General features: G+C 46.8%; 3 protein-coding genes across 4 annotated transcripts in view; all 3 read left to right on the top strand.

Moving 5' to 3' along the window:
- Positions 1–5844, top strand: part of PCSK6 (proprotein convertase subtilisin/kexin type 6) — a 36835-nt gene extending 30991 nt beyond the window's left edge. Inside the window, exons 18-21 of the mRNA XM_054077596.1 lie at positions 1045–1136; positions 2520–2649; positions 3667–3779; positions 4184–5844. Of these exons, the coding sequence (XP_053933571.1) occupies positions 1045–1136; positions 2520–2649; positions 3667–3779; positions 4184–4281 (433 nt within the window). The 3' untranslated portion in view covers positions 4282–5844. The remainder of the gene's footprint in view (positions 1–1044; positions 1137–2519; positions 2650–3666; positions 3780–4183) is intronic.
- A 3864-nt stretch (positions 5845–9708) lies between these two features.
- Positions 9709–15706, top strand: SNRPA1 (small nuclear ribonucleoprotein polypeptide A'). Its single transcript, XM_054077543.1, has 9 exons — positions 9709–9866; positions 10634–10781; positions 11204–11282; positions 11395–11441; positions 12150–12252; positions 12792–12871; positions 14036–14111; positions 14489–14582; positions 15508–15706. The coding sequence occupies exons 1-9, from the start codon at positions 9785–9787 to the stop codon at positions 15564–15566; spliced, it is 768 nt and encodes a 255-aa protein (XP_053933518.1). The 5' UTR covers positions 9709–9784; the 3' UTR covers positions 15567–15706.
- A 267-nt stretch (positions 15707–15973) lies between these two features.
- Positions 15974–24146, top strand: SELENOS (selenoprotein S). 2 transcript variants are annotated; one of them, XM_054078118.1, is made up of 6 exons: positions 15974–16099; positions 16629–16763; positions 18499–18605; positions 20717–20806; positions 20913–20988; positions 23391–24146. In XM_054078118.1, exons 1-6 carry the CDS (start codon positions 16015–16017, stop codon positions 23468–23470), a joined length of 573 nt encoding a protein of 190 aa, XP_053934093.1. In that variant the 5' UTR covers positions 15974–16014; the 3' UTR covers positions 23471–24146. The 2 variants fall into 2 exon arrangements, with proteins under 2 accessions (XP_053934093.1, XP_053934092.1); XM_054078117.1 differs by having other exon boundaries at positions 20910–20988; positions 23391–24144.
- Positions 24147–25552: the final 1406 nt, after the last annotated feature.

The following is a 25552-nucleotide window of genomic DNA, read 5'->3' as shown; positions in this document are numbered from 1 at the left end:
TTCCCTGTGGCAGAGGCAGCAGTGTGCTCATGGGCTGAGTCCTACACCCTCAGCCAAAAATGACATTCAAATTCAGTGTCCTGCAACCAAAGCAGCTCCCGGTGTCACAGAATCTAAAATTTGGGGTGGGGGAGCAATGAAAACATTTACATCACCTGTTGTGAAGTGCACCTTTCCTCCCAAGTCTCAGGTGGCTCTGTCAGAGCTGCTCCAGGCAGGCTGAAAATCTCCCTGAAAATGCAGAAACCCTTCCCTCTGCTTCATCCACACAGGAAAATTTTACCCAATGTACCTGTTGAGTGGGGTTAGTGTAGGATAGTGGTTTTCCAGGTAGGCCGGTGCAGGTAGGGCAGCCCCGACCCTGGGAGGAGTCCCGGGTGTCCTTGCTGCTGGCCCCACAACTCCTGTGGGATGCAGAACCCAGCCATGCTGGCAAGCAGTGTCAGCACTGGGAAGACACTGTTTTCCATCTCCAAGCACGCATGGAATTACTATCCCATAGCAGTTTGCATCACTCAGGGGCTGTAAGTGGGCCAGGAATAATGTAACAGCAAGGCTGTCTCAGACATGGAAATTGCCGCTGCCAAAAGATTATCTACTCCCTCGGAAAAGCAAAAGTGGAGGCGCTTGTTGGACATAATCTGCATGGCGCTTGATTTTTATTGTCCAATATCCTTTTAAGCCAGGACTTCAAATCATCCCTGCCACAGCAAAGCAGCACCGGCCCAGCCAAGGTACTGAACAATTTCCTTCTATTCCCAGGAGGCCCATGGTGCAAAGGTCTTTGGGCAAGCCAGGCTGGCTGCCCACAGGAAAAAATAATTTTATTTCCTCCTGGATACTTTATTAAGGAACCTGCAGCTGTCCCTTTGGGCCAAGCAAGAATTTAATTTCTCCTGAAGTGCTAGCTGGCTTTCCAGTGCCTTCTGCGCTGCAGGCTGAGGCTGCTCTAGGCGACAGGGGGATGTGGAGATGGGGATGGGCTATGTCGTGTCCCCAAAGCTTGTAGCTTTGGTGCAAATGTCCTCTCTGCTTTCCCGGCAGCTTGGTAGGAGAGAGCTGTGTGCCGGAGTGTCAGCCTGCCATGTACCTCAGCCGGGAGCCCCGGCGGTGTGAGACCTGCCCTGCTGCCACAGGTATGTCCTTTGCTCCTCAGCATCCCCGTGCAAAACCCCCAAGCGCGCGTACCTCGAGCTGATGCCTGTGGTACTCATCCTGAGCCAAGGCAGAGTGTGCCGGCAGGGAAGCAGTCCCGGCTCTCCAGCACATCCTGCAAGGTGCTGGGAGTATATTCATATTAGGAAGGGTTTCAGGGAGTTTTTACATTTTTATTAGAGCCATTCTTTACTTCCCGATTCCCCTGAAGCCAGGTGCTTTAGTTTAATAAGGTTGCGGGGGAGGCCATAAAACCCTCTCAGAGTGATGGAAGATGGTTTTGCAGGGTATAAAAGTGTCAGGCAGCCAAGGCACGTTATCCTGGCCACCCCACGGGGCCAGGCTGGCCGCTGCTGGCATCTCCCCATTGCCTGAAGTTGCTCGGCGTTCCCTTTAAATCCTGCCTTTTTTGCTTCTTGAAAGTCCAATTATTTTCCATTGTTAATGTTTGTGTCTGCCCTCGAAATCATCATAGATCTGATGATAATATGATCTCTAGACAATTCTTGTTCAGTGGTGTGAATCTCATCTATCATACATGGGCAATTTCATAAGACTAAATCCAAAATATTTATTGATCTTGTTGGCAACTGTGGAAGGGAACAAGCTCTTAATCCCTTAAGAAAATTACTTCCCTTCTAGTTCTTATTCCAGTCAGTGTAAATGTACTTCACCACAATTATTTTTCAAGGGTTTTTTTGTCTCCTTTTCCTGCATAACCATTTTTCAAGCCCAGTGTGTGGAAGGCCTCTAATAATACCACCTCCATCACCACCGTTTGCCATCCAGCCACAATGCACCAGTGTCAGAGTGGGGCCCTCTGCTTTCCCAGCTTCTGTCCCGAGCCCTTCCCTTGTCCAACTCTGCAACCCAATTTAGCATCTTTTTCCATGTATTATTCTGCCTAAAGCGGGAAAGCCAAATCGGTGCACACTTGGGAGCGGTGGCTGATTCTCTGAGGGGATTTTGATGTACTGTCCCATGCTGAGCCCCTACATGTCGGGGAGCGCAGGGATAGGACAAGGGGTAATGGTTTTAAGCTGAAAAGGGACAGATTTAGATTAGATATTAGGAAGAAATTATTTACTGTGAGGGTGGTGAGGCCCTGGCCAAGGTTGCCCAGAGAAGTCGTGGCCGCCTCATCCATGGAGGTGTTCAAGGCCAGGTTGGATGCGTTTTTGAGCAGCCTGGTCCAGTGGGAGGTGTCCTTGCCCATGGCAGGGGGGTGGAACTGGATGAGCTTTAAGGTCCCTTCAAACCCAAACCATTCTGTGGTCTCGCAGGGGGCTGTGGCCACGCTGGTGCGATGTGTCTCTTGTCTCCAAAACCGCCCACATCATCCACCCTCTCTCTTGTCCCCACAGGGCCAGGTGAGGAGGACTGTGCCCCTTGCACCCCTGAGGCCCCCACACCGCACTGGCGCTGCGTCCCCGCCTGCCGTGAGGGCTTCTACCCCGCCGACAGCCACGGGCTGCCCAACAAAGTCTGCAAGAGGTACAATACCTCCCCAATCACAACCAGAGCAAAGCTGGGACCGATGAGGAGCACTGGCAGCAATAATTACAAAAAAAATAATGCTGAAAACAGTTTGGAGCTGGAGCTGTGCACTAGGAAAATGAAAATAGGGATGAGGGAGCCAGGGCAGCTGTGGGGCTGGACCCCACATGCGCCTGCCCTATAGATTTAAGAGCAGTGAGGCTGCACGCTTCACTGCTGTAGCCAGCCAAGGTGTCTTAGGGCTACGGTGGAAGGGGCTCAGCCCCAGCCCCAGGCTCTTTTGAGTAGGTGTGGGAGAAACAGTGATGTTTAGGCAAATATTCCAGCTTTCAATCGAATCTGCTCCGTTAGCCCCACGGCCATTCTGGGTTGGAGGAGTGTTCGCCTGCTCCTTGGCCAAGCAGGGAGCTGCGTGTGGGGAGACAAGGAGATGCCGGGAGGCAGCAATTTGCTCCCACTCTCCAGCACTCTGTGCTTTAAGTGAGGAGTGGGAGTGGATTCAGGCTCATTAAAGCAAACATGAAAGGGAAGGATTAAAGGTGATTTGGGAACACACAATGCAGTCCCTGCCTGCCTAGGATTTTGCTCACCCTTTTTGGTTTACCAGCAGGGAGAAACAGAGGACCAGCATCCCTTCCTGGGGGTTTCGGTTATAGTATCTGCAAGCTGTTGTCCCCAGGCAGGTGGCACAGCTGCTGGGCCCTTTTGTCTGAGTAAACGGGTGGGACCATCACAGATTCCCATTGCAGCCCTTTTTCTAACCAGGGTTGCTGGCAAAAGATGTGTGTCTCTGCTGAGCACTTTTGGGATGTCACCAGCTGTCATCGAGCTGGCACCACTGAGCTCATTTTACCCAGAGCTTCAGTAACTTTTCAAGCTTCAGATTTGCTGTTTTCCACATTGTCTGAATGTTGGGGTGCCGGCAGACACATTTTCTGGACAATGGCCCATTTTGGATGGGTGGGGTCAAGGTCTCTGTGCTGGTTCAGACCACAGCGGGGTCTCTCTCCCCAGGTGCGATGACCACTGCTCAGCCTGCGAGGGCTCCAGTGGAAACTGCCTCAAATGTAAAGAAGGTTTCAGCCTCCTTGGTGGCTCCTGTGTAACAAACGAAACCTGCACCAATGGTAAGTAGTTGTGGCAGAACCACTGGCACCATAGTGCTTTGCCCGCAACAAAAGTAAGGGATTTGGGGGATTCCTTTCACTGGAGCTCCTGAGCTTGTTGGGATATGGCTGCAGTAAGCTGGGCTCTGGTTGTGGTGGGCAGGTTACGTGGCAGAGCTGCTGGATATCTGCCTGTTGCTCAAACACATCCAAAGGTTTGTATTTTGTTATAGTTTAGTCTTGAGGGTAATTCTCCTACTCGCTGCAAAGCTGCTTTATTCCTTCATTAAAAGATGCCTTTAAAAAGCGACTCTTTTTTTCAATTCTCTTTCCTCCAACACTGGAACGAATTGCACCGCCTGTTACGTGCAATGTTTGTTTATTTAAAATGTTAATCTGCCCTCATTTTCTCTTGTTTCTCCCAGCTGACAAGACTTTCTGTGAGATGGTGAAATCAAATAAGCTCTGTGAAAAGAAGCTGTTTGTGCAGTTCTGCTGTCAGACGTGTCTTATGGCCGGGTAAAGTTCAACGGCTGCATCCATCCAGGACTTCCACCAACTGCCAGCCCAGTTTTGCCAAATGTTTAGGACAAAAGTTTATTTTTTCAGCTTTGGGAGAGTTTACATGGTGCTGTCAAGCATTCGCTCGTAAGTTTGATAGCTTTAATATCACTGTCAGTGCGTTTCTATAGCAATATGTTAAGCAGAGGTTGGATTGTACCCTGGGTGATCAGGTCCTGAAAGGCAGCAGGCAAGGGGTGATATTAATACTCTCAAACACTCCTCGTGAGCAGGGACCAGTGCATGATCCGTGTATACATGCTTGGTTCTTCGTGGAAATCCTACTGATCTGCCCACTCTGAGCAGCTGGTGGGAGCCCTCACTGCAAAGGATGCAGGACTTCACACATCTGCGAAGAAAGAGCTCTTTCTGGCTCAATTTTTGGTACCCTTATCTGCTAGGTGATGGCTGATATAAGCCTGCATTGCAAGCGGCCAGCATCGTGCTCTGTACATATGTAAAACGATGAATTAGGTGGTTCCTGGAGCAGTGCCCTGCAGCCTGCTCTGGCACTCCTGTTCGGATTCGTCGGTAGCTGTTTCTCTCTGGCCATGGCAATAACTGGAGATTTGAGGGCCAAAGCGAGAGCTGATCCCCGTGGCTGTGCAGGTGTGGCAGCCCAGCGAGTCCTGCAGGGCACAAACCCCATGTGCCTCCAGGGAGTCTTAGGGACTCGGGGAACTCGTCCGCACGGATCAGCCTGTGGGGTCACAGCCTTACTACGAAACGTATTTTCCTTCTGGAACTGCTAGTATGTTGCTGATTAATTCAGTTCTGGAACAAGCTAGATCCTTCTTCTAAACGAGATGGTGTCCCAATTAATCTCTTCTGGCATTTTGCGTTATGATCCTTCCCCTGTTTCCCCTCTATCTCACAAAATCCTCCTGTCTATGGCAGTGATTTTTCTTGGGCATCTGTTTCCAAAAGAGACATTCCAGGGATCTGGCCAGGAAACTCGGAATTCTACAAAACCCTTCCCTGAAACAAACCTTTTCATGCTCTCTCTTAATAATAAGTCATGTGGTGTTTATGTAATTGTGTTTAAAATATCCTTGGCTATGTTGTTTTACAGATTTTTAAAAAATAACTTATACAATCCTTGTTTTTTCTCTGTGGACTATTTTTTATATGGGAGTGGGGAATCTTTTTGTGTCTTACGTCCTTCTCTTCTTCTCTCTGACCTTGCAGAGCCGCTCTTTGCACCAGACGTATGTAAACATTCTTCCCTGTGCTGCATGCTCTGATTTTCATTGTTAATAGTTTTAACGAGTTAAACTTTTTGCCAATGAAATTCACAGTACACATTGTCACCAGTTCCACTTGGAGCTGGGATAATCCCTGCTTGGTTTCAGTTCCAACGACACGGACCCTGCCTGGGCTTGCCTGCTCAAGCTTACCTCAGCCAGGTGAGGAGGGGAGAGCCACACCATCCCCAGTCCTTACCTGCCTGGAAACCCAAGGAAAGATGGAGCTTTGGTGAACTGACCTTTAAGTTAATAAACTATTGATCTCCCTTGACAAATGAATCTGTGCTTTTTACAAATTCATGCAGTGCCATCCCAACCATAGGCAGGGCAGCGATGCACTGTGCGTTTTTATTTTGCTGTCCCGGCCGGACCTCCCGATCAGCCCAGAGCACCTGCAGGGAAAACGGCTGGGAAACAAATGAGCTGCACCTGCAAAACCCTCACTTTAGTTCTCATAAAGGTCTTTTATCTTCAGAGGAAACTCATATCCCAGATATATGCCCTGTGCCAGGGTGGGCTGGAATCTCTGGCACCCAGCGCTGTCTGGCTGGGGTTTGGGGCTGCGCTCAGGCGTGGTTGGGTGTATTATCTGGTTGTGGTGGAGCACAGCATACGGCAATGTATCTGCAGGCGGGGGAGCTGGCAGGGGGGCTTGCTGCCCTTTCCCAGCCACACACGGAGCATCCTGCAGCCCCCTGTGCCTCACCGCAGCTCTCAGCAGCTGGGAATTGCAGGGCCACCTTCATCTTTTGGCTGGCTGGGGAAGGAGAGGAGCTGCTGGTGTGTCTAGGAGTGGAGAGGGAGCTGTGAAGGCTTTTGTTTGTTCTATGGGTTTTGCAATGTTTAACCATGGGCCAGGTGCCCAGGGTTGTGCCTGTGTATCTGGAACTGAGCTTTTTAATTGTGAAAAAATGAAAAGAGCAGAGCCCTCCTACAAGGGAAGATGCTTTCTCAGAGCTGTGCTGCTGTGGGCTTGTGCGTCTTATAGATCTTTGCATTTATCAGATGATAAATATGAATTAATCTGACGATTTATCACAAACCATGATTCCCTCTGTTGCTCCAGGATTCCCCTTTGGTGAAAGGGGAAGAGGGGTGAAATTATTCTGGCTTTTGCCCTTTTTGGTTATAAAATAACAAAATTCCATTTCTGTTGCTGTGTGACAGAGTTAAAATGCGGGAGCTGTGAATCAGGAGTACTGCGTCAGCTCTGCCTCTTACTTCTCTGGCTCACAGCAGCCTGCCTGTAAATACTGCTCCCTGGTATATTTAGATGTACTGAAATGCTAAAAAAAACCCACAACAACAAACCCAACAACAAAACAAAAAAACAAACATGTTTACCCTTACATCCTTGGCATAACTTAAATATACCCTGGGTGAAGCAATACAATTTAGGATGACCAGTCCCCAGCAGTTCCAGCTTTTTCCTGCTGCCCTCCAGCCTCCCGGGGAAAGAGAAACAAATTCTACACATCAAGTTCATGCAACAATATCAGCTTCCAGCGTTTCCCATCATTCTTGGAAAGTAATAAAATTCAGATTATTTATCCAAGCTATTGCAATGCTTGCTTGGAGCTATTAAATTCTCTCAGACACTGGTAGGCTCAGAGGATCAAAGTGGCTATATCGTCAAGATAAATGCATATTTAGGCAATTTATTAAAGCCCATTTCTTTGTTGTTTCTTGGTACCAAAGACAAATCTATTATAGCTGTTTTCTGGAAAATCTTCGTGCAGCCTGACTCCTCGTTTGCAGTTTGGCTGTGAGGTCGCATCCCCGGCCATCTGCCATTTTGTAGTTGGCAGGTGGGAAATGCACATCTTAAAAAACATTGCTTTGACTTTCCATTGGAAAGAAAGGGCTTTGAAGAGCTCGTACACAGCATCTGAGACCAACAATCTGTCAGCTCTCAATTACAATTCTATTACGGCTGTGCAGCTGAAGGATACAGCTGTATTGTGCCAAGGGAGGAAGGTCTGTGTTTTATTTGGCCTTGGCAGAGGCAAGACCTGCTTTCCAGGAGGCTGAAGAGGGTCTCCATTTAACAACCACCTGATGTGACTAGAGGCTCTGTTGTCTTTACTGCTGTATGATTCCCGAGTCACATACAGTATTGTTGCTAATTCTTCATTTCAGCTTATGACAGATCCCTCTCTTTTCCTTGCTCTTTCCTAACTGCTTTTAAACAAATGCAGGTGTTATAAAAACTTGACTAAAAGCTTTCACATACCACTTTGGTGAGGGGGTGTTTTAAGAAGGGAGCACAGGAGCTGCCTGTCCCCAGCTGACACCTCTGCGGGGATCGCCAGCCAGAACAGAGCCAGCTCTGACGCCACAGTCCTGGGGAATGAGCTGGGCGTCACTCTCAGGGTGATGCTGCTAGATGCTCCCAAGAGAAAAATATGAGCCATCGCTGTGTGGTGCCAAATGTGGCTTCACTTAACCTATTATCACACCCTCTGGGTTCACCGAAATGTCACAGCTCACAAGAAAAAATTTTCCCTCCGTAGCAGTGTATCCAGAAATCATTCTGCCTCATCTCATTCAGGGGGCCTTAAGGGCTGGGGATGTATTTCTCCAGGCTTGCAGAAGCATTGGCTCGGTGACATTCAGCAGGATTTGGGATGTGGGGTGGTCAACCGCTTCCCTTCACATGCCACCTTTGGTCTACATCATCCGCACTGTGGTTCACCCGCCTGCAAAGCCCGAATGCTGCCAGCCCTGCCAGCGGAGCCAAGCGCCTCAACCACAGCAGCCCAACACTGACGCCAGGCAGCACGCCAGCCTCGGACCTAGCAACCTGCTTTACACTGAAGTGGAGATCCTGGGCAGAGTGAGCCATCTCAGCTGCCCCAGCTCTTCCTCGCTGTTCTCCAAGTCCCTAAAGCAGGTTAGAAGGGATGTAGTGACACCTGAAAGCACATTTTCATCTTGCACGCAAAGGGTGAATGTCATGCTGCAGCCTGTGGTGTGTTCCCCATCCATCACAGCTTCTCTGAGATCAGGATCCCAGGTGGGATCGCTGCCCCCTCCCCAGTGCCTCTTGGGGGGCACCCAGGGGTTCCTGGGGTCACTTTTGCTGAGGGAAGTGACTTTGGGATACAAGAAGTAGCTATTATTACAAAAAGTGGAATAGTTTGATTTAAGCTAAAATAGACTTAAGTTTCAACTAAGTAATGGTATTTTTTGAAAGTTAGACACAATGTCCCTCTGACAGCATGATTTTTTTTCCAAGCAGTGTTTTCCCAGACATTGTCCATTCTTTGGAGAGAACGCCTTGTGCTCGGTGCGGTCTGTGCTGAGCGGAGGTCTCGCTGCATCCCCCTCTGTTCGCAGCTCAGGAACGGTCCGGCAGAGTTAGAGACAGCGCCCGAAGGGCGAGAGATTGGGCTGCTGCGAAGTTCATACCAACATTAAAACGAGACCTTGGGAAGTGATAGAATGTGCGTGAGATTTCTGGGAAAATTTATACATAAGCCTGTAAGTGGGAAATATCTTCTGTCCCAGCTTTTGTCTCGCTGCACAGGATCAATGGAGATCATTCCCGCGAGTTAACCAGCCCTGATGAAGGGATTTTGCTTTCTAGCTCCAAAATGAGTCTTAGTTTATTTGCTGACATTTTCGGTACCATCCCCATCTCTAAGGCAGGGTCGGGCAGAGCTGCAGCAGCTCCAAATGAGGAAGAGATTGGACTGTTGTGAAGTTCATAACAACATTAAAATGCGACCTTGGAAAGTGATAGAATGTGCATGAGATTTCTGGGAAAATTTCTACCCAAGCACTAGCGGGAAAACCCTTCTGTGCCAGCTCCTGCCTGGCTGCACACGATCCATGGGGATTGCTCCCTTGCAGTGCCCAGCCCCGATGAAGGGCGCTTTGCTTCCTAATGCTCCAAAATCAGTCTTGGAGAGTTTATTTGCCGTCATTTTCCATGTTATTTGCAGGGCGAATATTCACCGTGACGGGCTCTTTAGGGGCGAGACTGAGGGGGAGCCGGGGGGCGCCCTCGGGACCCTCGGAGAGGGCTGCAGGGCACGGGGCTGCGTGGCACTGAGGGCCGAGGCTGCCCGGGCCGGGCAAGGGCCGCTGCCGCCGCCGGGCCGCGGGACGGCGCTCGCACCGCGCTGACTCGGCGCTCGGCGGGTTGGCCTGGCGCGGCGCGGCTCGGCGCTCGGCTGTGCGTTCTGCGGCGGCGGCGCGGCAGGAGCGGGCGCGATGGTGAAGCTAACGGCGGAGCTGATCGAGCAGGCGGCGCAGTACACCAACGCCGTCCGAGACCGCGAGCTCGACCTGCGCGGTGCGCCGGCCTCGCGGGGCTTGGGGGGGCCTGGGGAGGCCGGGGATTGGGACTCGTGGAGGGCCTGGGATGGGGACCCATGGAGGGCCTGGTATAGGGCCTGGGATGGGGACCCGTGGGGGACTTGGGATGGGGCCCTGGGGGGGCTTGGGACGGAGCCCGTGGGGAGCTTGGGGTGGGGTCTGGTGGAGGCTTAGGATGGGGACCAGGGGAGACCTGAGGTGGGGGACGTGGGGGTTTGGGATGGGGGTCATGGGGAACCTGGGATGAGGCCCGTGGGGCCCAGGGATGAAGCCTGTGGAACTTAGAATGGGGCCCATGGGGCCTGAAGTGGAGCCTGTGGGACCTGTAGAGGGGCCCAGGAGAGGAAGTGGGGGCCTGGAAGGTCTGTAATGGGGCCTGGGATGAGTCCTGGCTGGGTAGAGGAGAGGAGGCTGTGGGGCCTTCAGTGGGAGTAGGCGCTGCTGCTGAACTGGGGAGGCCGGGGATGGGGTGAGTTTGGGCTGAGGACACGCACACAGGGAGAGTCTTGGGGTGCTTGCTGATGGGTTTTAGAGACATGCTTTGAAAATGCTGCAGGGGCTGTTGACTTTAAGGGAAAGAGTTTAGTCTCTGTGTGATGTGGAGGAGAGTTGTTCCAAAGGTGTTTTGACTGTGACTGTCTACAACCGTAGGCCATCCAGATATGCCTCCTACACACGCTGCCTCTACTTTGTTCTGCTCTTCTGTGGCCACCATCCAATTCCTCTCTTGCACTCTCTCGGCAGGCTATAAAATCCCTGTTATTGAAAACTTGGGTGCCACTCTGGACCAGTTTGATGCAATCGATTTCTCTGACAATGAGATCCGTAAACTGGATGGGTTCCCTCTGTTGAGAAGGCTGAAAACTCTTCTGATGAATAACAACAGGATTTGGTAAGCGGTTTTATTTTGGCCAGATGGACCCTGGGGCAGAGGAAAATGCTCTTGGAAGAGAAGCGTGCATGCCTCTTTCAGTGCTGGGTAGGTGTAGAAGTGTTCATTTATGGGAAAAAAACAGGCACAGCTTGAAATATAGCCAGAACTTTAGATTTTAGTGACCATCCCCATAAAGACAAGAAAACAGGAAAGCAGGTGAATGAACTTAAATCTCATATTGCATTTAATGCTGCCAGTGACGGCTGGTAATTATTGCGAGCTTTATTGGAAAAAACATTGTAGGGGATGCTAACCCAACCTCCTCCTAGTGTCAGTGGGCTGTTTTACAGGGACATCCTCTGTGTTGTCATATTTCTGTGTGTCTTTTCACCATTGCTGATTTCTGGCCTAAGTTAAACCTCTGGGTTTTTGTTCTTCAGTCGGATTGGTGAAAACCTTGAACAGGCTTTGCCCAGCCTGACAGAACTTGTTCTTACCAACAACAACATTGCTGAATTGGTAAGCTATCGACACAGCATAAACCTAAACAAGCTTAAATTTTATGGTTGTCTTGTTTCTAATTAACCTTAACACTAAATGAACTTACGATTCCTCTGTTCCCATTACGTAGGGTGAGCTGGATCCATTAGCAACTATTAAATCGTTGACTTACCTGAGGTATGTAACCTTGTAAAGAAAATCTCCTCTTCCTCTGCTGTTTAAACTCTTGCTTCTTGGCCTGGCTCTTTGCTTTGATCTGGAATGCTCTCCTTCTTAACAGCTGGGTCAGGTTCTTTATGCTTAAAACCCGAATTGATAAACCATGTTTCCAGTGCGCTTCAGAAATACCTGGTATTTAACGGATGAGGCTTTATGTTACTGACAGACTGTTGGACCAGTGAGGTGTAACTATAAACCAATATGCAAGCATGGAAGTAACCTTTAAAAACTGAAAAAATGAAGGTTTAGGCTGTTGTTACAAAATACTTCAAAACGCATGTAAAAGAATGACTTTTTTATAATCAAATACTATTTGATGCGAGGGACAGAAGAAGACAAGTGATTTGTGCCATGATTTTTCAGTTGATCAGTGACCAGGTAGGATATATGATGGTTTAGTTATTGGGTTTTTTTTGTATTTTGTGGTTATTCTTTATGTTCTTTTTCCATAAAATCTGCTTAATTGATAAAGTAAGGCGCAAGATTTTACTGCAGTTTTCATAATATCAAAGCACACTGTCACTAGGTTTATTTAATGGTGTTATTTGTTGTCTGTTATAGCAGATGGTACATGAATGCATTTAAAGTATATTAATGTAATCCGATATAAGTGTTATTTTAAAATACTTTATATTGAATTCTTTATAACCTTTATTTACTTTGTAGCATTTTAAGGAACCCCGTAACAAATAAGAAGCATTACAGATTATATGTGATCCACAAAGTTCCTCAGGTCAGAGTGCTGGATTTTCAAAAAGTGAAACTCAAAGTAAGTGTCCTTTCTTTTAATTTGGCACAAGATGAATACCTTATTTCTTGTTACATCCTTGAAAGTTGAGCAGTAACAGTGAGCTTTTTGCCATAGTTGTAAATTTTATTGAAACTGTTCATCCTAAGTGGCTTGAAAGCATGCTCTTTGTTTTCTCTTATGGTTTCATTCCATTAAGGAATCTGTTTAATTATGTATAATTAAGTTTTACTACCTCTGTTTGTTTAGTCTGATTCTTTTCTGCCCTCTGGTGTTGGTAGAAAGACAGACCTCTAGAGAAAGAAATGATCAATGGCAACAGAGCCCTCTGCTCTCTGTGAAGATGAATGTGGGAGAGACTTCTTACTTTTAAGAGCGTTCAGTTGATTTGCCTTTAGTCTGAGTGTTTGGGCAATGTTTGTGTGCTTGTTCTGACACCTGATCTCCACTTGCCCATGTTTGCTGATGAAGATGAGCCAAAGCGTCTTTCTTTGCGAGGACAGAAGCTTTGCAAAATGCAATGTTCTTAAATTAACTTTGTGTGTGTGGTATCGCTGTAGGAGCGACAGGAGGCAGAGAAAATGTTCAAGGGCAAACGGGGTGCACAGCTTGCAAAGGATATTGCCAGGAGAACAAAAACGTAAGACAAAAAAACAAATTTACACTGGCATTCTCCTTCAGAAACACCACTTCCTTTGTGTGTGGCATTAGGCAGTAAACTCAAATATCATCTACTGGCAGGATGCCTTAAAAGCTTTGGTAGCCAGAAGTGCCTTATCCAAGCATCCCAGTTCTTGGATGTTGGTGAATACATCACAGAAATACTTCTGAAAGAGATATTTGGTCGGGGTGGATTCATGTATGTCTACAAGCAGGAAACCTTAATTTGATTTCTTTTTTTTGTTATTTCACTGTGGAGAGAGGTGGCCATTTTTAGTTAGGGTTTTTTTCCCCCTAGATAATTGGCAACTAAAATTTGCGAATATAAACTGTAAAACCTGCTGTAGTTTGGAGGAAAACCACAGATGAGAATCTTCAGTTAAGCTATTTACAGATATATGCATATTTGGTTTAATTCCTAAATGATACGTTCTGTGCTTTGTTTAGTCTTTCATCAGCCTGTTTGGAAATCAGGATTCAGATCCTGTATGGCAACAGCATTTCCAAATCCTTAGTAAAATAAAAACATACATTGAACATATTTGACAGTTAAAACTGTAATGAATAGACTTCAGCTCTAGTTTGTGAGTGGAAAGGGGTTCAGGTCTGCGATACAGAACAAGGAGGTGATTTAACTAAACAACTCAATAAATAGAAGGTCTTTCTATAGCTGCAAAAGAAGTTGTGGCACTCTGATTTTTGTGGGTTTTTTTCCTTAGAGCAGCAGCAGATAATGTTTTTCTTACATCCACTCTCATGTAGGCTTTAATACAGCCTGTTGTAATATCACATTAGATATCTAAGAACAGGAGACCCGACTTCAGTTACTCTATTTATCCACCCTGCTTTCATAATGGCCACAAACCACCTGAGTGTTCAACAACATCCAACTCGGACAGCTTTTGTCACCTGCTTGGTGTGTAACATCAAGGTCTGCCTCTATTTACGAGCAGATGAAAAGGTGGGGGGACAGTGAGGACAAGTTGCTGGTGTTTCTGAAGGAGGCAATTCTGCACTGTATCAGTTTGTTAACAAAGATAAGATACTACACTTGATTGACTGCAATGCTTCCAAACCTCCTTTGGAAGTTAAGAGAAGCACATACTCTTCACAGGGTGTAATGAGTGTTTGTTTTCCTTCAAAGCTTCAATCCAGGGGCTGGTCTGCCGACTGACAAGAAGAAAGCCGGGCCCTCCCCAGGGGACGTTGAAGCCATTAAGGTAAATATGTCAGGACAGCATAGATGGGCAAAAGCAAGGAAAGGAAGCATTGTGGATCCAAACTGGAACAACGTTTCCTCCCTCCTGACAGTCCCTGATAAAACCATGTCACCTAACTCCAGTTTAGGTGCTTGACCTGTGATTTTTCTTGTTATGACATTGTTTAGAGATCTTGAATGAAACTGCTCTGAGCTTAGAGTTCTCCCAGGATAGCCCCTGGTTTAATAAGGGGGGAAGTGGGATTTAACTGTGTCATTTGTAGAACTTTCTATAGAAGCTTGGCTCCACTTAACTGGAAAAAGATCTTGTTAGGTTTGTTCTAGTCAGACTGAAATGCCGTATGTGAAGATTCACTGTGTTCTTTTGTCTGGTTTTAGACGGCTATAGCAAATGCTACGACTCTGGCTGAAGTGGAGCGATTGAAGGGCTTGCTGCAGGCCGGCCAGATTCCCGGCAGAGAACGGAAATCAGGTCATTATGCTTATATTAATCATTTCCCAAACAGAATCTACCTCCCTCCGTTGCTCCCCGATGCTTTATGTGATCTGGGTAGGGAGTTAGACTAGAAAGGCCAGGCAAGGGACCTGGAAAAGCTGTTTGAAATGCGTGTGACTTTATGGCTGACATAGCGGAGGATCACATCTGTAAGACTAACTGGCTTATCCTCTGCCTGGCCTCCCGAGCGCAGTTCATGGCCATTACCCTGGACTCCCAGGACAGGTCGGTGCCAAATGTCAGCCCCGCTTGCTTTGCTGTGTTGTCCAACGCCGAACAATTCCTCTGTGTCACTGAAAAAAGTGAGATTAACTAATTAATTACAAAGCATACCTGGGCTCTGTTCCAAGTGTTGATGCCTAAGGCTGAGGTAGGGGAAGAGGGAGAGTTGTGCATGGGGGAACCCTGAGTAGTGATACTGCTTCATTTAGCATGGAGAAAAGGAGGTGGAGGGGAGACCTTACCACTGCGTACAGCTCCCTAACAGGATGTTGTAGCAAGCTGAGTGCTGGGCTCTTCTCCCAAGTGACAGGCGATAGGATGAGAGGGAATGGCCTCTAGTTGTGCCAGGAGAGGTTCAGATTAGACATTAGGAAAACTTTCCTCACCGAAAGGGTTCTTGGGCACTGGCAGAGGCTGCGGATTTAAAAGACAGGCAGATGAATTGCTCAGGGACCTGGTTTCGTAGTTGACAGGTACAGTTGGATTCAAAGATCTCTAAGGTCTTTCCTGACCAAACGGTTCTATGGTTCTCTGTGTTTGGGTTAAGTAGATGTTTTTTCAGTACTTTAAGGGGTTACATTGTGACTGCACTGCCTTGGAGGGGTGAAAACTAACATTGCCCCGAGAAGAAACCTGACATTTACAGTAACCGCCCTGAGACTCTGCTCTGTCCTTTCAGGCCCATCAGAGGATGCTGAGGAAGAGATGGAGGAAGACACCGTTCCCAACGGATCCTGAGCCAGGCCCGGACCCGCGGCCGTCGCTTCTCCCGGCCCTTTCCTGGGGATGCGGTGTTTCTCCGGCCCGTTCCCCCGTGCAAGGGAGGCTGCAGCTGCCCCCTCGCACTGCAGCGTTCAATAAACGAACTTTTCTTTTTTCTCCCTGCGTGCGGCTTTTCCAGCATCAGCGCAGCGGGACCGGACCGGGGCCCTCCCGCCCCCTGATTGGCTCTCGGGCGTCCTCCCCATCTCTCATTGGCCCTGCGGCCACGCTGTCAACTCGCCACGGCCCTCCGTTGGCTCCATACTCCCCTCCATTGGCTCGTTGCTCCCCTCCATTGGCTCCATGCTCCCCTCCCATTGGTTGGCAGAAGGCGCCTCGCTTTCTGGTTGGTTGGCTGGCGCCCACGTGGCGGCGGAGGGGAAGGGGCGGGGCGGCTCCCGGAAGTGCGGCGGCGGCAGCAGCGATGGAGTTGGGGGGCGGTGGGGCCGCGGCGGGGCCCGGGCAGGCGGTGCCGGGTCAGGGAGGGCTCGAGGTCCTGCTACACGCGGGTGAGAGGGCGGCGGGCCGAGGCCGGCGGGCCGAGGCCGGGGATAGCGGGGGAGCCCCGCGGAGGAGGAGAGGGGGGTGAGGGAAGACCCGAGAAGGCGGGGAGGCAGTGGGGCGAGGGCAGCCCTGGGAAAGGAGGGGGGCAGTGGGGCGAGGGGAGCCTTGCGGAAGAATGAGGGGTGGGAGCGTTGAGGGGAGCCCATGGAAGAGGGAGTTTCAGAGCAAGGGGAGCCCCGCGGAGGAAGTGATGGGGCGAGGGGAGACCCGGGAAGGGAGAAGCAGTGGGGTGAGGGGAGAGGCGTAATGGGGTAAGGGGAGCCCTGGGAACGGAGGGGTAGTGGGGTGAGGGGAGACCCTAGGAGGAGGGTGAAGGGATCCCTGCAGAAGAACAGAGAGAAGTGTGAGGGGAGCCCGTGGAGGAGGGGAGGAGGTTTCAGGGTGAGGGGAGCCCCCTTGATTGCCCTTTCCCCCACCCTGGGCCGGGCTCCTTCCCCGCAGCCTGCCTTCACCTGCGGCTTCTCCCCATCCCAGTGGGCTCTCTGCTCGCCAGCTATGGCTGGTACCTTCTCCTGGCCGCTGTCATCGTCTATCTCCTCATCCAGAAGGTGTCCCGGAGCTGGGCAGCCAGGCCCAGCAGCCAGCTGGGAGCAGCAGATGTGTTTGTGGGTAAGTAAAACATGGCTGGAGCTGTACTTGGGATGCCTGTATCCCCTCTGGGCCCTGCTGGTGCTCCCCAGCTGTGGTGGGATATCTGACAACACACGTGTAGTTTTTGTTAAACAATATCCACAAAGAGACTCATTTCTGGGTTTTTTCAGCAGCAAGTGGTGCTTGGGATGGCTGTCCAGGCCCACAGCAGAGTGCATATTGCTGGGAAAGATTGGTCCAAGAGGAGAGCTCTTACAGGATTGTGTCAGGGAAGGGTTGTGTCCCCATGTAATGCGGCTGGAGTGAAATGGTGGGACTTTGCAGAAAAGGGAATAGCTGTTCTTCAGCAGTGTGGCAGCTGAGGGCCAACTGCTTCAAATCGGTTGTGGCCAGTTATCCAATAACTTCTAGATTTATCGAAGAAAAACAAAACATCCAAATCTAAATAGTGGCAGTTCCCCCTCTTTTGTTTCATATTAAGTTTTTATTAATATTTGTAGTTCCTCTCCTTTTAATTATTTGTTCACAGTTCCTGCTCTAGCAGGACTGTATGTGTTTGGGGTGTGTCTGCCTTTCCTCTGTGTTATCTTCTGAAGTGTGACAGATTGTAAATCTTACATAGTCACGCTCTTGGCTTGTGCAGAGACTCGCTGCTGTAAAGCACGGGCTGTGCTTATGTACCTGCCAAAACAATGAATGCTTGGCATCGATTCCTTTGGCGCTTTGGCATGGCAGTACATGGGGCCCCAGAAAATAATTATTCACGTGTCTGTATCCTACTGGTGTTCTTTTGTAATGCTAATTAGATCTTGATTTATTTGCCAAAACTACCTATAGAATTAAATAGCTGAAAGTATTGAAACTTCTTTTACGTAGTATAAACATATACTTAACATGCTATAAATTTCTTCACTGAAAGAGTTCTCAGGCACTGGCAGAGGCCACTCAGGGATGCAGTTGAGTCCCCTTTCCTGGAGGTGTTTAAAAGCTGGGTAGATGATGTGCTCAGAGATGTGGTTCAGTAGCAGAAGGTACGCTTGGACTCTGTGATCTCAAAAGTCTTTTCCAACCAAATTATTCTAATGATTCTGTGATTCTATATTCATCATTCAGTGAGCAAACATACAAGGAGACAAATGTAGAGATACTTCAATTACTGGGAAAAAAGAGGACAATATTATGACTTCCAAGGGCAACCGTGAAGACAGGTGGTTTCTCAATGTAGATTTTCTGAGACCGCCAGTTTTCTCTTGCGATATACATGATATTTGTAAGTAACCCCTCTGCTGGTGGAGCATGCTGAGCCTGCCATTGCTTCCCTGCCTTAATGAAACAAACAGGACCAATTGCCAGACAGAGTAGGAGTGAATGTGGGCTGGTTGCTTCATGCTTCTGCCTAAAAGAGGTTTTCTGGGTAAAAATGGAATCCCTGCGAAGCATGGATGGTATTTCTGAAATTATTTGTATCAAGAGAAATAGATACGAGTATCCTAGAAGTGCGAATTTTAATTTTTAATGGGTTCATTACATCAGTGTCCTTATTCATTAAATATTGCTCTAGCAATATAGCATTTATATGTTATAAAATTTAAATCAGCATATAAATTACTCTGAAAGAGTAGCTGGAAACTGAACTTGAGCTGTGATTTTCTGCAGAACAGCTGCAAAGAGAGATGGGAGCCTTTCCTTTTTAGTTCTTTGAGGAGACCATTCAGAGTTTATTTTGAATAGCTTTGGAAACCCTTTCCCCTAGAACCTGACGCGGTGGTAAGAAGGCAGGAAGCTTTGGCAGCAGCTCGCCTCAGGATGCAAGAGGAGTTGAATGCCCAAGCAGAAAGATACAAAGAGAAACAACGACAGGTAACCGGGGTGTTTCTTTCTTTAACTCGTGAATTAAGGTCCTGTATGTAGGTTGGTGCAATCTTAAGCACAATTACAGGCTGGGCGGGGAATGGATTTAGGGCAGCCCCAAAGAGGGGACTTCGGGGTGTTGGGTGGGTGAGAAGCTCAACATGGGCTGGCCGTGTGTGCTTGCAGCCCAAAAAGCCAACTGTATCCTGGGTTACATCAAAAGAATTTTCACCGACACAACAAGGGAGGCAATTTTGCCTCTCTACTCTGCTCTTGTGAGACCTCACCTGGAGTCCGCTGCACAGGAAAGACATAGATCTGTTGGAATGAGTCCAGAGGAGGCTGTGAGGATGATCTGAGTGCTGGAGTACCTCACATATGAGTACAGGCTGAGAAAGTTGGGCTTTTTGAGCCTGGAGAAGACTCGAGGGAGACCTTGGAGCAGCTTCCAGTACTGAAAGGGAAAGCTGGGGAGAGGCTGTTTATCAGGGAGTACAGGGATGGGACGAGGGGTAATGGTTTTAAGTTGAAAAAGGAGAGATGTAGATTAGATATTAGGAAGAAATTATTTCCTGTGAGGGTGGTGAGGCACTGGCACAGGTTGCCCAGGGAAGGTGTGGCTGCCCCCTCCCTGGAGGTGTTTAAGGCCAGGCTGGATGGGATCCAGTGGGAGATGTCCCTGCCCATGGCAGGGGGGCTGGAACTGGATGAGCTTTACGGTCCCTTCCAACCCAAACTATTCTGTGATTCTAATTTGTCATAAAGTTCTTTGTTGTTGTTATAGAAAAGTTTATTCCATTTTGTGTACCAGAAGAACAGGAGATTTGCTCTCTGTGCTGGAATGTAGGTGGTGGGTTTTCTCTCCTCCTTTACCTGTACCCATTTTTCATATGGTTTGATCCACAGAGCAGGAATGGGCAGGAGGTACCACGATGGGCCTGCAGTGATGCACACACGTACTTAAATGCAGTGCTGGCCTGATGTCTTGATGCTCTCTGTTGAGTACAATGATTGATATGTGTAATAGTGTAGTAGTCTGCCTCTTCCTGAAGTAATCAATCTCTGGCAATGGCTTCTCTGCAAGAAATTGTGCATGTGGGACATGGTAGGCCTGATCTTTTTTTTTTTCGTGTGAGTAAATCTGTACCCACAGAAACTTTGTTATATACACAGTGAATGGCTGGAGGGGATTTATTGGTGTTTAGACTAACTGGGCTGCTGCATACATGTATCAGCTGTCCTTAATGGCAAATCTAAGTTAGAAATGTAGCTCAGTGTTACTGTAATTAATGGTTTGAATTACAGCTTGAGATAACGAGGAGTAGCATATTGCTGTGTGGGGCAGTGTAGAAAAGTAGATGTGATCAATGTAACAATAATATTGCTCACTAACCCCAGTTCTTTTGGTTTGATTTGGCTTTTGCGGTCAGATGCATTCAGACTGCAGTTTATAGCTGATGCCTCAAGAAATATTGGTAGTTAAAAACGAGTGAAAATCACATTGTGGAAGAAGATAGCCACTAGGTAGAAAATACAGCGTTTGGTGCACTTGGACTCAGGGACCTTTGCTTTCTTTGACTGGATGGAGTGTAGCTACCTTGTTTCTGTTCTGTTTGTTGAGAAAGCATCAGTCTGTCTTAACCATTTATTTATTTGTGTTTGTGGATAAATTGCTTTAGCAGAGAGCTGGGAGAACTGTTGATAACGTGTGTTGGAATGTAAATATGTAGCTGGCTGTCTTGTTCATTTGAAAAACACTATTCTGCAGAATCCTACATTGTGCATTAAATGACGATCACACGCAATATTCTTTACCCAGTACTTTCTGTAAGCTCAAGATTTAAGCTTGCCTCTTGTTTCTGATTCCAAAGTATTTTAAAGCATCAAGTGGTCAAAAGATGCTGCAGACAGTCTGTATATATAGAGGAGGGGTGGTTGTTCTGTGGTTGGAAAGATGTGGATATTTAAAAGAGTGAAATGCTTCCATAAACTCTGAGATACTGCGTCAGATAAAGGTAGATCCCTTGGGCTTTGATGGTCTATTGCAGCTGTTTCTGTAGCACTGGTGATTCTATTAGTTCTGAAATCTTAGTCTTGGATATCCTGGATTTGTTTCTTAGCTTGAAGAAGAGAAGCGAAGGCAGAAGATAGCAATGTGGGAAAGTATGCAAGAAGGAAAAAGCTATAAAGGAAACCTGAAACTGAATCAGGTAATGACCGTGTTGTTAATCGGGTTACAACTATGTTTATGTGATTAGATTAACTGAACTTCATGTTGATTAAATTCTGAGGAACTTCTGCTTTTGTGAACAGCAGGAAGTAGAATCTGGTGCCTCCACCTCATCAGTGGTCCCGAAATCTAAACCAAACAAAAAGCCCTTGCGAGGAGGTGGTAAGTATGAAACCTTTAATGTATTCTGAGCTTAATACAGTGCATTTATCCAACTTCGTACATAGTCATTGTACATTTCCTCCTCAAGAAGGAAACAAAACTTGCCTTACAGATGAACTCTTTACCTCTAACCAGTGTGGTCTGCTTTGCACTTTGTGCAGAACCTAACGGGACGTTTTTATGATGCTTTTTCTGGTGAAGCAGTGTTTCAGTTTTCTTGTAAATGTTTTTGCCATAATTTGGTAAGACTTTTGTTATTTAGAAGTGTAGGTTCTTGCAATATTTCTGGGATCCCTTCCCCATTATTATAGAAGTCCAATATTTCAGTATCTGGTTTGTCTTTCAATCACCTGTAGTACTAACTAGAGGATATTCTGCTTTGTATTATGTAGATTCAAGCAGATAGAAGATATCATTAAGCAAAACATGACCTTATTTATCAGATATCACAGTAATGACTTATTGAATAGATAAATCCTGCAGATGTATAAATTCCTATTGACTCTTGCACACTGCTGGAGGGTCTTATCATTAAACTCACTGTCAGCTGCTGAGATCCTCTCAGTGGATGGACTGCTTTCTGTGGCTCTGCACAGCCTGCATTAGGATCACTGTCAGGTATCAGCCATGCAGTCTCCCTTCTCTTCTCTTCGCCAAAGAACTTGTGCCATACCTGCAAGTACTAATCTGGGTATAGTGTCTTAATTACAATTTTCCTTAGTGGAGGAGACCGTTAGAGAGCCTCAGTCATATCAGACTGAAAGGGAACCCCCCCTAGGATGTAGCATTAAGTCACTTGATTAAATGTATGAAACCTGAAGATTCTTCATTAAACATATTAAACCTCAATAATAGTTCAGTGCGAGAAGTTCTGCTTTGAATATTTCTACTAACGGCTTTTGACAGCATCTGAAGGAACTGACCAATTGGTTCACCTTACATCATTTAATACGAATGCAGTCTTATGTCTGATACTGTCAAATATCTTTTATTACTCTTGCACTGGATATTTACCACTGGGGGGGGGTAAAAAAAGTGTGGGTAATAGCTGTGCTAGGAACCAAGATCAGCACAGCTGGGTCAGACATCCTTCCAGCTGCTACCTGTCCTGGTTTCATTGTAAGCAAAACCTTTGCTTAAGTAACAGATTATAGAATTAGAGGTCTCTGATCTTCTCGTGAGGTAGATCAGTGTGAAGCGAAAGAATCATCTGCACTGTTCAGCTGCTGAATTAAACTAGAAAGCAGAACATCTATCACTGCAAGTTTGTAGTAGATTGCACTCATCTTCAAGTAAAGGAGGATATCTCTCTGAGACTCGCTTAATTTCCAGAGGTCAGGTAGATTACTTATTCTTACCCAGCATTTTTTTGTCCTAGCTGTACATATGTTATGTCTTATGAGGAGTGGCTGAGGGAACTGGGGCTGTTCAGTCTGGAGAAAAAGAGGCTGAGAGGAGACCTTATCGGTCTCAGTTGGTGTTTTCTCCCAAGTAACAGATGATAGGACAAGAGGAGATGGCCTCAAATTGTGCCAGGGGAGGTTCACGTTGAACATTAGGAAAAATTTCTTCCCTGAAAGAATAATGAAGCGTTGTAACAGGCTGCCCAGGGAAGTGGTAGAGTTGCCATCCCTGGAGGGATTCAAAAAGCACTGCAGGCATAGCACTTAGTAACATGGTTTCGTAGGCATGGTAGTATGGGGGTGACAGTTGGACTGGGTTATCCTTTTCCAACCTTAATGATTTCTGTGATACTTGGCCACTATGAGAAAAACATGCTTTGGAGGTGGAAATGATCCTTGAAGTTTCACTGGAAGAGGTTGCTTTGAAACCTGCTTGGTCAACAACACTGCTGGGTTTTCAGTGGTCTCTTTCTCTGCCTTGTACAGAACAAAACTGAGGATGTTCAGTGTCTGTTTGCCTGACTGCATGTACTTGCCTTTTCAGGTTCTTTAAAAACAATCCTACAGTAGTAACAACTGAATCTACCTTTTGATCTTTAGAGTATTCCTTGCAGGACTGGAATAAGAGGTTGTTTTACATCCCTAACTATTAAGGCTTTTGGAGAACAGATATGCGCTTAGAGGGTTTACTCCAAGCATTAAAGCTTTAGTACAGACTTGGAGATATTAAATGGTAATTAATTTCACCCTAATTTAATCCAAATTGATCAAATTAAACCATAGGTGTTTTGCAATGGCTTTTACTGTTAGTTTTACAAAAATAAATCATCTGACATTTGGATATTTTCTCTGCTTTCATTTTCCCTAAAATACTGCCTGTGTAGTAAGTATGAACGAGGTGCAAATAATTGTGAGATGAATTTTTGTGTTCCTTGTGTGTTGGTGAAGGCCTGTTTAGGATGAATATTAATACAATGGATTTCTCCTGTGTGCTTCTAGGCTATAACCCTTTGTCTGGAGAAGGAAGCGGAACCTGTTCCTGGCGACCAGGCCGGAGAGGCCCATCAGCAGGCGGATGAGGCTAACCTCCCTAGTGACTTGTGTCACTAGCAGGCTTGATCATACCCACTGTCTAACTGCCTACAGTTTGCGTGTCACAGCGACTTCTTTGGTTCTGGGCTTAGTTCAGGTGTCAACTCAAAAACAGATCTACACCATTTCCAAATTCCAATGTAGAAGCTGATACTACACAACAAAAATACCTGATCCTTTTAGAGAGGGTGAAGAAAGAACCAATTTCATTGTAATCAGTTAGTTTTCACTCTTCTGTAGAGAGGAGGCATAGTCTCCAGCCCAGGTGAATCACCTGGGAGTATGAGATGTGGGTTCTGTTCAACAGTCTGGCCTCAGGCAAATTTAATGATCTGCACTCAGTTTATCTCTATTTGCCTCCATCCTCAGACATGTGTTACCAGATTTACCATCTTTGACTGGAAGGGACATTAGAGGGGAAGAATATTGTTATTGACAGATACTGTGAATTTTAGGAGGAGAGGCTTCCGGAAAAATCAGGTGAGCTGACAGACACCACGGATTTGCACCAAAGGCCGGTCATTGCAGCAGAGTCTCTGTGACAAGCTACCTTGAATGATGTTTTCCTTATAAATGGTAAACAAACCAGTGAGGATTACTGATACTAGACAGCAGATGGGGGGTTTCTTGCTATTCCGTCTTTTTTTTTTTTTTAATTTCAACTGCTTTGTAAAAACAAAATACTATTAATATTAAATATAATTGCAAACAAATCTAGTATTTACAATCTTGTGGTTTTCTACAGCATATTTTTATATAGAAGGCACATGTTCTAGTGCAATAAATGCATATAAAGCAATATGAGAGATCAAATGAAGTTATTTTCATTTGACTGCCTCTATAAATAAGGATTTTTCCAGCTGTTCTTTTTGGCTTTTAACAATTCTGTTTTATTTGGGTGTTCTGTGTTCCAAATCATGATTTCAGAAGAATCACCTTCAGGTTAAGACCAAACCAAGTTTTCCCAAGTTTGAAAAGCGAAACTTCCTGTACTCTTCCCCACCTCAGTAAGTGATTCTGAAATGGGACAGACTGTGTTACTGCTTGTAACTCCAGCTGTATGTGAATCTAAATCAAGAAAACATGTAGCAAAGCCTTTTGCTTTAATTGAGCAGAACGGACTTCTTTAAAAATTATTGTTGACAAATGTGGTTTGTGGAGGAGGGGTTACATGGACATGGTCAACACACGCTGCAGGGTATTCAAAGGGCAAAGAGCAGCCACAACTGCTCTGAGATCTGTGTGTTGTGGGAAGCAGGACCGTGTAGAGCATTAGCAGCACTGCGTCAGGGTTACACCTTCGGGACATTAAGATTTCCCTTTGTATTGCCTCCAGTTCTGAGTGTTTCTTGGGTGGGAGCTGATAGTCTGGCTGTACAGCTGTCCTGGATAGCCCAGCTTGGTGCTGAGGTGTGTTCTTACCCTGCTACCAGCTGTGCAGCACAAAGCTGAGGTGGTTTGTGCTGAAAGGAGCCTCTGGCTAGCAAACATGTAAAACTTGCAAGTGAGGGACTGCCAGGAGTAATGATGTAAAGCGTGTGAAGTCTCTGTCCCTCTGGTGTATACGCCGCACTGGGGGTAGAAACTAAAGTTAGAGCTGGTCATTGTAAATAAGCTTTCATCACACTCTTGATGTGTGCTTTAGCACATCTCTATTTCAGTCGGTGTCAAGGACAGACAAAATCCAGGCTGTGCTTGATACAGGGTGAAATAGTTCTTCTCAGCATAGGACAAGTGTCGCTGTGTCCAATCACTGTTACTGAGCTTGTCTATGAAGTATCGGTATTTCCTCAGCAGAGCTTAGGACTGCTTGAACACCTTTCTAAATGCACTTGGTGTTCCTCAATAGGTATGTTTGCCAACTTTGAATATGCTGTTTCGATATGCGTTAAGACCACTCTGTACATCAAACCATGGCTGATTTTTCTCTTGACTATAAATGTAACAGAAGCATGTTACTAGTGAGTTTTCAACTTGCCAGCTAATGAACTGGGAAGGCAAGAACCTTTTACTTCAGACCCACGAAGTGAGAAGGCTGCTAATGTTCCTGTGGAAATTGGTTTTCATTT

This window comes from Cuculus canorus, chromosome 12 (genome assembly GCF_017976375.1).
Source record: "Cuculus canorus isolate bCucCan1 chromosome 12, bCucCan1.pri, whole genome shotgun sequence".
Lineage (NCBI taxonomy): Eukaryota > Metazoa > Chordata > Aves > Cuculiformes > Cuculidae > Cuculus > Cuculus canorus.
The sequence above is the reverse complement of the archived record's forward strand: the minus strand, read 5'-3'. Positions and strand labels throughout refer to the sequence as shown.

Excerpts from the sequence above, each read along its gene's own strand:
- SNRPA1 (XM_054077543.1), top strand. The coding sequence starts at position 9,785 with ATGGTGAAGCTAACGGCGGAGCTGATCGAGCAGGCGGCGCAGTACACC. Across the intron at positions 9,867-10,633 it reads CCGCGAGCTCGACCTGCGCG|GCTATAAAATCCCTGTTATT; the intron begins GTGCGCCGGCCT and ends CTCTCTCGGCAG. Across the intron at positions 12,253-12,791 it reads TTCAAAAAGTGAAACTCAAA|GAGCGACAGGAGGCAGAGAA; the intron begins GTAAGTGTCCTT and ends GTATCGCTGTAG.
- SELENOS (XM_054078117.1), top strand. The coding sequence starts at position 16,015 with ATGGAGTTGGGGGGCGGTGGGGCCGCGGCGGGGCCCGGGCAGGCGGTG. Across the intron at positions 18,606-20,716 it reads ACAAAGAGAAACAACGACAG|CTTGAAGAAGAGAAGCGAAG; the intron begins GTAACCGGGGTG and ends TTTGTTTCTTAG. Across the intron at positions 20,807-20,909 it reads GAAACCTGAAACTGAATCAG|CAGGAAGTAGAATCTGGTGC; the intron begins GTAATGACCGTG and ends TTTTGTGAACAG.